Source organism: Haliotis rubra, unplaced genomic scaffold (assembly GCF_003918875.1).
Source record: "Haliotis rubra isolate DU_JTF1 unplaced genomic scaffold, ASM391887v1 Scf677, whole genome shotgun sequence".
NCBI classification, from domain to species: domain Eukaryota; kingdom Metazoa; phylum Mollusca; class Gastropoda; order Lepetellida; family Haliotidae; genus Haliotis; species Haliotis rubra.
This window is the reverse complement of record NW_025767387.1, coordinates 499,631-510,329: the sequence shown is the minus strand read 5'-3', so window position 1 is coordinate 510,329 and position 10,699 is coordinate 499,631. Positions and strand designations below refer to the sequence as shown.

The 10,699-nt window shown below is 39.8% G+C and overlaps 1 protein-coding gene across 1 annotated transcript; it reads left to right on the top strand.

The window, feature by feature from the left end:
* Positions 1-1,052: 1,052 nt before the first annotated feature.
* LOC124257860 (putative fungistatic metabolite) lies at positions 1,053-10,303 on the top strand. The gene is made up of 6 exons (XM_046692006.1): positions 1,053-1,254; positions 2,092-2,163; positions 3,128-3,220; positions 3,476-3,547; positions 6,896-7,032; positions 9,964-10,303. The coding sequence occupies exons 1-6, from the start codon at positions 1,167-1,169 to the stop codon at positions 10,132-10,134; spliced, it is 633 nt and encodes a 210-aa protein (XP_046547962.1). The 5' UTR covers positions 1,053-1,166; the 3' UTR covers positions 10,135-10,303.
* The last annotated feature ends 396 nt before the right edge of the window (positions 10,304-10,699 follow it).

The following is a 10,699-nucleotide window of genomic DNA, read 5'->3' as shown; positions in this document are numbered from 1 at the left end:
TCAGTCAAGTCGTCAATGAATTGCTGGTCAACCCACACTGAACTATATTGGCAGACATTATTGACAGCCGAGCGAGGAGCCATATGAAATAGCACAGTCTCAGATTTCAAGGGAGGACGATCTGAAAGACCACTGTATGGTTAATGTTCAGAGTGTTGAGGAAACATGTCCTTCCCTTTGAAGTCAGCTTACCTGAAAAGTGAAACAAAAGGCTTATCGTTCCATCCTTTTGGGTATCCATTTACTGTCTTGTTATCAGAGACATGTTTCAAACGAGTCACTTAAAGAATAGGCTGTAACCACACACACACTCTCACATTCCTATTATCCTCAACAATGGGTCAAATATAATTTAGACATATCACGTAGCGTGAAACTCGAATATATTTATACCAGTTAATATATCCAGGTAAAATACCGGATTTTATTTTATTCGGTTTTGTTTCGAAATGGATCGACATTTTGATTTAAAATGATTCACACTGGATACGCTCTTTGGTTTGATGTTTCCGATGCGGTATGTGTTGTGCACATGATGATTGAGCTAAGTATTTCTTTATTTAGAAAGTTGTAAATGTTCACATGGGTTCAACAACTGAGATATGTTTGAAAGCTGTGCCACCCAGTTATGAAACTTAGTTATGAAACTTGCATTCAATGTCCAGTAGTAAACGTGCAAAATTAAACAATCTTTTCTGGAGCAGGTTTCCCTAAAGTAATGGCTTAGTTGTTGAACCTTTAAATCAAGAAGTGACGCGTTTTCCTCATTTGCCTTTGGGAACACAACTGGAAACACATTCCATGCTTTAATACAATGCAACTTGTAAAATGAATGCAATAAAATCATGATACAGCTCTACTATCAAGGTTATTGCGTGAAACATGAGCTGTCTACAGTGTAACAATCGTCAAAAAAGAAAGACCTTCGAAAGAGCGTTATGGTAATGTGAAGGTTGTGTACAGCTGGCACGCATGGGAAAGTCCTCGGAATTTCAATTTCTAATACACCTTCAGATAAGATCTCTAAGCCATGACGTAGTGTAGGTTTTAAAGCCAGTATTCACGCTACATGTATGCTGGCTATAAAACTGGCGCCGTATGGGAACGTCCTGCAGTAGCACTCGAGACTCTGAAGCTGCGGTCAATCTTATCACTGGATTTGTAGTATGAGAAGCGCCCAGTTACCAGCAATGATCTACTTCATCTGTTTGCTGGGAATGTTGCCTGTTGGAAGGACATCTGAATACACATCAGGTAACATGTGTTGCATAAATATGTGAGTGAGTGAGTGAAAGCACGAGCACGTGCGTGCGTGCGTACAAGTGAATGACTTTTACAATTGTCTTGCTCTAATTCGTTTCTGTATTAACTTCACAGTTCCATTGTTGTTGCTAATCTCTTTAATGCATCCCAGAAAGATGTTTCGTTTTTAGATTAGTCCTACCACCCATACTCCACACACACACACTCAAACCCCAAAGAGGGGCAAGCCAGTCAAAATTGCTGAGGCAGAAGGCGACCGCTTAAACACTTCAAGCACCAACAACACCATCCTTTACATTTGCTTGATTCCGGTATAAAAGACTATAGCGAAAGGTTTAATTATGACAGAAGATATTTGTCATCCATACATTATCCTGCTTTTATTGCCGGGTCATGTGTGTCAGCTTGATGTTTTAGGTCCCATATGGCGTCTTCCGTTTTATCAAGAACGCATTTGCAGAGTTCCTGTCGGTTTCATCAGTTTTTGTGGTTTTACCCTTCGTTTATAACGAAATGACGGATATGTCATAATTAACCAACTGAAAACGGTTCGAATCCGTAATTATGCATTTTGACAAAATCAAAGTCCAAGGAAACATGATGTGTAATTTGTCTTAACCGGAGTTCGTCATACCATTTTGACTAGAAACATCATCACGTGACCAGGACCATCATACTGTCTTGATGTACGCCGGTTTGTTATAAGCGTGTTTACTGCAAAGAAGGTTTGCTGTATCATATTCTAAACAGCAATGGTTTTAATTTCTCCCATGAAGCTATTGTTGTAATTGTGGGTGTCGTTGGAATAACATAATATCATGTTTGTAGGGACACTGGAGCAAATCGTCGATGGACTCAAGACGAGGATAGAGACAATAGAGGAGTACATCCTCCAAACAAGTAAGGCATACTTCATTTTGATTAGGGGCAGAGGGGTAGCCTAATGGGTAAAGCATGCGCTCGTCCAGTCAAAGGTTTCGATTCCCCACATATGAACAATGTCTGAAGTCCATATCTTGTGTATATTGCTGAAATATTGCTAAAACCTTACTTACTAACTCACTCACTCAGACAGGGCAATACAAATCCCTTTTCCCCATTGTTAGGTTCTGCCAGAGGTAAGGCATACTTCAGTTTCATTAAGGGCGGAGGGGTAGCCGAATGGTTTAAACATGCACCTGTCGTCGAAGACCCGGTTTCGAATTCCAACAATGGTTGCAATGTGTGAAGTCCACTTCCTGTGTCCCCCGCCGCGATGTTGCTGGAATATTGCTGAAAGCTTGGTAAAACTAAACACACTCACTCGGTTTGATGATATCAGCCATGAACAAAGCACAAACCATCAAGGGTCAGATATGGATTTTGTTTTGAAAGAGACATGTACCTCTCGCCATCGACATATGTATGGGTTTCGTCATCAGTACATCATGGAATAGGTTATATTTCTAAACCTGGTAGGCAAGGTTCTTTCCAATTTGACAGCAGTGGGGGCGGTTGGGTAGCCTAGTGGCTGAAGCGTTCGCCCGTCACGCTGGTACACTGTTTGAAGCCCATTTCTTGTGTCCCCCGCCGTGATATTGCTGAAATATTGCTAAAACGCCGTATAACGTTACTCACTCACTCACTCTAACAGTACATTGCAAACCCTTTTCTACATTGTCAGTTTCTGACACACAGCCCAAAATTCCAATACTCCAAATTACCACGAGAACGGCATTTCCACATCAATCTGCACTGTATATACATCTGGATTGCAGTGAGTCATTGAAGATCATAACGGTAGTGTTGGCAGTACCCACACGCTGTCAGAAAACTATACACTTGCATAGTAAGGCAACCATTGACTTTATTCTGGTTTCTTCAGGTAACGTAGATGACCTACCGCCCTCTCTGGTTAAACAGGTGGAGCAACAAGAACTAGGGCAACTGGAACTGCAGCTGGATAACCTGAACATACGTATGTAGAACACCTGTGTTCTATTTGTTTGTTTATATTTTAACTCCGCCGCACTCAGAGCTAGTCCAGATACACGGCGGCAAATTGATTTTATCACATGTAAATAGGTCACGTGTGAATTCCATATTTCAGAAATATCGTGTTTGTCTTAGAACTCAAAACGTACCTATCTCGGATTATGGCACTGTTTCTAAACGTATCTAAGTGGTACTCTCATTCAGTAATCTCGATTTCTCACTCCTTTTATTCCTACAGATCGAGGTGAAGCTATGGGCGACAAGACATCTTCCAGGAATGATGTACTGATACCAACGGACCAGAAGCCATGTAAGCCAAACTGTGATGTTGAACGTTTCATGGAAGTCTCTTCTAATGAGCTTTCTAAGATGCCTAGCGGTTAGAACAATCGAAAAAAAAAAAAAACATTATCAGACAATAAAGGTATAGTTTTTTTGATGACCTAACAATTGAATGACGTTATCCCGTCACTGCGCCATTCTAGTGTGCCCCCTCGTAATCGAACCATTTTACATTACGTCACAATGTAAGCGACGTCACGATGCATGTCAGTTGTCATCGCCTCGTACGGCCTCCTACAGTAAACTACACCGTTGCATCCAGTTTCTTGGTTTGCTGTTGCTTCACGCAGCTAACATCACTGGTGGAAACATTACGTTTATGTTTTACGACGGTTAAAATATGTCATTTCGACTCACAAGTTTTCAGCGACACGGTAACGTTCGTAATGTTTACATTCCCACAATGCAATTGTGGAATGTCGCTTGACTACTCAACTTCCTCTGGATGTACTGATCTAAACTTACGCTGGTAGTAGAAATGCGACGTTCATATTGCCCCATATGGTTTACGTTAATGACAGATGTATTTAAAATAATTCAGAGAAGATATTTAATCCGAACGTAAACAAACTGTTATCTTTTTTTTTCTGGTAACGTTCGTCTTAACGTAGGGGGCAGACACATCAATAGAACAGTGCGCCAGTTAGCCCTGTGCGAAGATTCTTAATTTAGGTCACCGACACCGTCGTTTGTTTTCTGCCTTAAATTAATCGTAATTATCTTTAGAAAGTATTAAATTTGGCATCTTAGAAAAGAAATAAACTTCGCTCTACCACAATGTATAGTGTAATAAAACACACTTTCGCCCTGAACTATTATAACGTTAAAGCACTCGGACGCAAGCGTGCTCGTGCTTTAATTATAATAGTTCAGGGCAAAGTGTGTTTTATTACACTATATATGGTGGTATGTGTATTTGGGTTCTAATGACCTGTTTTGTAGAGCTACTATCCAAACGTAGGGTATTTGGCTTCTAATGACCTGTTGTGTAGAGTATTATCCAAAAGTAGGGTTATTTGGCTTCAAATGACCTGTCTGAGAGCACTATCCAAAAGTAGGGGTATTTGGCTTCTAATGACCTGTTGTGTAGAGTATTATCCAAAAGTAGGGTTATTTGGCTTCAAATGACCTGTCTGAGAGCACTATCCAAAAGTAGGGGTATTTGGCTTCTAATGACCTGTTGTGTAGAGTATTATCCAAACGTAGGGTATTTGGCTTCTGATGACCTGTTGACTACTATCTAAAGTAGGTTATTTGTCTTCTAATGACCTGGTTTGTAGATTACAATCCAAAAGTAGGGTATTTGACTTGTTTTGTTCACATACAGGAACAGACACTTGTCACCTACTACGTTCACAAAAACAACAACAACTAAAAAAAAACTATAAAAACTTGCCAAACATCAAGAAATCATCAAAGAAGCAGCACTATTGATCATGAACCGCTTGCAGTTGGCTGAACATGGAGTATGTCAAAATACTGCTGTCCAAGAATTTTTCCGAGTCTGTAATTAGCAGATCATGGGCCTGATGCTTGATTGTGATACAGACAAAGAGCTGGCGCTGATGGTCCACGGCGCGCTGGCCTACAGTCCGGAATGATTGGACAGAACGATGGCATTAATAGAATGTTTGTGAACTAAAACTCAGATGACAAACCAGTTGCAAGAAGGAAGTGGTGTAAGACAATATAGCCCAAACTGTTCCAAATCGTTTTCAGAGATGGTATGTGTGGGCACGTTCTCCTGGCGTCATTCCACATTTTACTGCAGGTTATGAATAAGTGAAGTCAGTGTTATAAGTGAGTGAGTTAAAATTTAACGTCACCTCGGCAATATTTCAGCCATATAGTGACGACAAAAAAAATGTGCGTAAACAATAAATACGAATTGTTGAACAACCAGTCACTGAAGCACTGTAAAATAACTAGAATATCACAGATATTGTACAACTAGCATGTAAATCTGAAACTATTTTATTTACAAAGACAATACAATATAAAACCATGCTATAGGTCGCCAACAACTGAAGGTATATCACCATAGTAGGGACCATGTATGAGAAGAGATTCACTCTTGACTTTCATGACCACAACAATTGCCTATACAAAAGATTTCACATTATAACATAGTTTTATTATCATATTATTTGTTGATGAAAATATTTGAAAGATATATGTTGGTGATCATAAATATCCCCCATGTTATTACATCGTATATGTAATATATATCGTATACACCACTGTATGTGTTTTCTTCAAGCAACGGGGTGGTGGGGTAGCATAGTGGTTTAAGCGTTCGCTCATCACGCCGAAGACATGGGTTCCATTTCCCACATGGATACAATATGTAACAGCCCATTTCTTGTGTCCACCCTGGTGAAGTAGCCTCTGTATCTCACCTTACCAAAGTAAAGCCTTCTTTGCACTTACACTCTGTCGTAGTTAGTTCCATCACTATCGATGCAAACATTCTGAGACACCCCAAATCAGCATGTGCTATACCTGTGAAGATCTCCACAAACCGCTGCTTGTCATGAGGGGTGACGGAACCAGGTGATCAAGCTCGCTGACTTGTTTGACACATGTCATCACTTCCCAATTGCGTAGACCAATGCTCAGGATGTCCTTCACTATTATTGTACTTGTATTGCCCACATAGATGGGAACATGTGGAGTGCAGCGCTGAATAACCAAGACACAGAAACCAAAGGCACGACATAATTATGCCCTTCACATATATTCACTTTCCCGTTGTAATTGCATTTATGCATGGCCCATTGAACCGGAACTTGTCCACATATGGCAGTTGTAAATATACAACCTGAGTGCAAAAGATTCCCCATTCCCTGAGAAACCAATTCCCTTTGGTGTAAAAGGAAGAAAAATATGCAAATTATATGAATGGTTCATTGAAAATCAGTAATGACACCAGGTGTTCACAAAGCGTAAGCACGTCATTTCCTACCACTAAAACCGTCGTTAACAAAATTGCCTTAAAGTCATGTTCAACTTGAACGCCAGTGACCCTTGTATTACAGACGTCTCCGACATTACAACGCAATGGATTTGAATCTTTGTGGGAATCACCACAGCTGTGATGTCACTATAAAAATCCAATCCGACTTTAAACATACCTACAAAGCTAACATTATGTCTTTGCTTCTCTATTTCACTAAAGTGAATTTTGCAGAGTTTCAACGAGTTCAGGTACTTTTAGTAAATAGTCTTTATTTCAGTCATATCACAACGTTATAATTACATCTGATATTCAAAATTACTTGTGCAGATTCATTGATAAAAATACTTTTTTTAGCAGATGCCTACAAATACCTTGGATGTTACAGAGACAGCTGGACACGTGCACTTCCACACCCATGCAAAGTACCCCAGCTGACAAATGGCAAATGCAGGATGTGTTGTCTTAAACGCAAATTTACCCATTTCGGAACAGAGGTACATATCTTGCAGTTACTTAATTTGCTGTCTGTTATCTATTCAGTTTTTCACTTGTATTGATTTCCATATGTTCATATGGCATGAGCTACCTGTTCGGTTTGCTCGACGATTCATGTTTGACTGGCATTTACTATGAAATGGATTCGTAAGGAGTCTTTATCAAGTGGCGTTGACTGGAAGCTGAGGGGGGTGACCGGGCCTCAGAGGCCCGGCAAAGCAGTTAATGCAATACTATTTGCTTTTTAAAATTAATGGTAATTATTCCAAAATAAAGAAATTGAAACTTTTTCACACGATCAATATTGTTATTTTCAGGAATACATTGAAAACTGAACATTTATATAAAGAAATGAAGTTTTGGCATACCATCAAAGTGCACTTCGGGCCTCAAATGACCCACTTGGTGGGATAAGGGTTAATCCCTGAAGTAAAACCCAAAATAATCCCACCTTCTCTCTTCGGTGATCTAAAACTGAACTCGCGATTCTGCCTACAGTAGTGAAGCTCCCCCACACATCGACTTCATGGGTGGACGCTATGTATATTTACAGTACACGGAATGCTTAGAGATTTAAAGTTCTGTAGATGTGGGACTCCTCCATTTTGCAAGCCCCCAATGTGACAATTGATTGATATGCAACTGTTAGGCTTCGATCATGAAGTTATTGAACTTAACGTTTTCAATTTCAAGAAGATAATCATTGATGTTGATATTTCTGAATGAAAAAATTACCACAATATATTCGAGGAAACCTGTCCAACTTAAGATCATGTCGCGTCTTTGAAGAGCGGTGTAGAAACCACAGCGCCCTGAAGGGAATGCTGACAGTTATGAGTTGTGTCAGTGGAAAAGTGATTCCGCGAAAAGTCAGGTCAGCGAAGGAAATCCGACCACCACGCCACATGGTTAAAGTTATTTGATGCTAACGCATTTTAAAAGTTGGATACTATTCGCGGTAGAAACGTTTTTGTCTTGATTCCCAGCAGTGAACACTCCATAAGAAACAAAGCAGACTTTCACTTCAATGTATATTCGTTAATATCTATGTTGTTGTTGTCGTGTGTTTTCTGAAACTGCAAAATCTGAAAGTTAATTTCGTGTATACACCTTTGTTAAGGAGAAAACTTTACAGAAAACTCCATCGCGACACCAAGTGAAATAAGAAACGTTGTTATTATAAGGTTGTGAGGAGCCCAATGCATAATGTTAACACAACGTAAATTCTCAACATTGTTATTACATTGTGACCTAACGTTGCTAAGTGACGTGATATTGGAATTGTGAGAAAGAATGGAAATTACGTTACGCTGACTTCAGTATATTTATGGGATGGAAATCCCAAAGTGGAATATAATAGATACATACTGCAGTACGGTCTTGTTTACTGCAAAACTTACGGATATATCGATGTACGCTCTTGTTCTTACGATTTTCTGAAAAGGGACAATTTACATAGCATCACCGCTTCAGAAACTATGAAACATAACGTTTTGTCTTAGTCAATACACAACGTTTTCACAACGAAAGTCCGGACTAGAATATTGGCCTTCAGTAACCCATGCTTGTTGTAAGAGGCGACAAACGGGATCGGGTGGTCAAGGCTCGCTGACTTGGTTGACACATGTCATCGGTTCCCAATTGCTCAGATCGATGCTCATGGTGTTGATCACTGGATTGTCTGGTCCAGACTCGATTATTTACCAACCACCGCCATATAGCTGGAATATTGCTGAGTGCGGCGTAAAACTGAACTCACTCACTCACTCACTGTAGTGTGACAACGCTGTGTCTTTACATTACTAATGTACACCCTTCCAATAACGTTGAGAAAACGTGTGTTTTAGCTGGTTTCTTTTGAAATGAATAAAGTAACCATTGTGCCACACCAAAACATGTGACTGAAATGAAATTCAAGCATTTATACAACTGGGGAATCAACACAGTGATAACGCCAGAAGAGTGAACACTTTGAACCCTGGGTTTCCACATGGCCCCAAGAACAAATGTTTTGCCATTCCATGTACACTATACGCCAAAGAACCGCTGCCCTCCTTCCGTAATGACGGAGGTACCTATCTTCAGCTGGCGTTGTGATGCGTGGACGTCCACTTTTTGGTCTGTCTACGGTGACCCCAGTCTGTCTGAAGCCCTAAATATGTCTTATAACCTTGATACGGTGGCACCCGAGGGCATTGGCAACAGCATTGTATGTCGACCCCATCTGCACCATCCCAGTGGTTCTTTCTCCCCCTTCAGGTGTTAATCGTGGCATATTTCTCGTACTTGTGTATCAGATCATGTATTCTAGGCTCTCTTTATTCCCTATAGAATCATTCCACATGTGAAATGGATGTAAATACTGCTTGAATATTGCTCCGTTTTGGCGATTGATATTGCTGTGTGTAAAAAGAAAATGGAACAGTGTTACTTTGCAAGCAAGAATATTAAAGATAATTTTAGATGTTCCTAAACATTTTTTCACAATATCAAAGACACGTTTTACTTGTTTTCACTAATGCAAATCAGCAGAAAATGTTTTAAGAGACTGAAATCATAGGAATGATTATTTTACAATTTTACACACTCTACAACAGGTGTTTCTTGTTATAGTAGTTGAAAAATGGTGACTTTAAATGGTTTATCATTGTCCCAAAGCAGAATTTTATTTCAACCTATCTTTTTGGACATTTCTTATTGGTTGATTTCGGCATGGACGAATATAGGACAATTTAACTCTTCTGAAAAATATGCATTTCACCTAAATATGAATGCATTTTAGACATTCTTTTCGTGATTTCCATAAAGCTTTCTTGTAAACTAAAACCTTCTAGCATATCTTTGATAGTTTTTCAGTAATTCATAAAGGTAGGAAGGTAACGTTTCTTTTGGCGTCTAGTGTAGTTAGTATTGCTTTCCTTGTGTTGTAGATTGGTAAACAATGCTTTTGTGGTGATAAAGTCAGCAAGGGACATGGAATGGTGGATGACTCAGACTGCAGATCCCCGTGCAAAGGAGATAAAGGCTCTCGATGTGGAGGGTCATGGAGAATGTCCATCTATCAGATTTCAGATCTGAACATTCCGAAAATTGAAATATAAAACGGCAATTTCAGTTTGCCTGTCATATTAAAGTCGCCATCTTTATTTACGAGTATTTAAATGAGAATACTGACGTCATTTTTTGAAAGGATAAGAGCGTTCTAAAAATCACCTTGCATGATTAAAATTGAACAAAATGCTTGTTAAATTGCAATAAACACGTAAAAATGCAGTCGTATCTCCGTCTATTTTCGGAAACACCCAGCAGTTACTGAGTGAGTGAGTCAGTGAGTGAGTGCGTAAGTATAGTTTCACGCCGCTTTTAGCAATATCCCAGCAATATCACGGCGGGGGACACCAGAAATGGGCTTCACACATTGTACACATGCGGAGAATCGAACCCGGGACTTCAGCGTGACAAGCGAACGCTTTAAACATTAGGCTACCCCACCGCTCTGGCAGTTGATGAGCAGAAGCAGGTATCATGTGACATGACATCATATGTGCCTATTTCAAATAGCTTCCTCTTTGATTTTACCGGATTTTACTGGGCGCGCTGCATTTGGATCCTGCTAACATGTATTGGGATGTTTGGGTGAGCTGATTTCGTAATAATTCTGTGAAG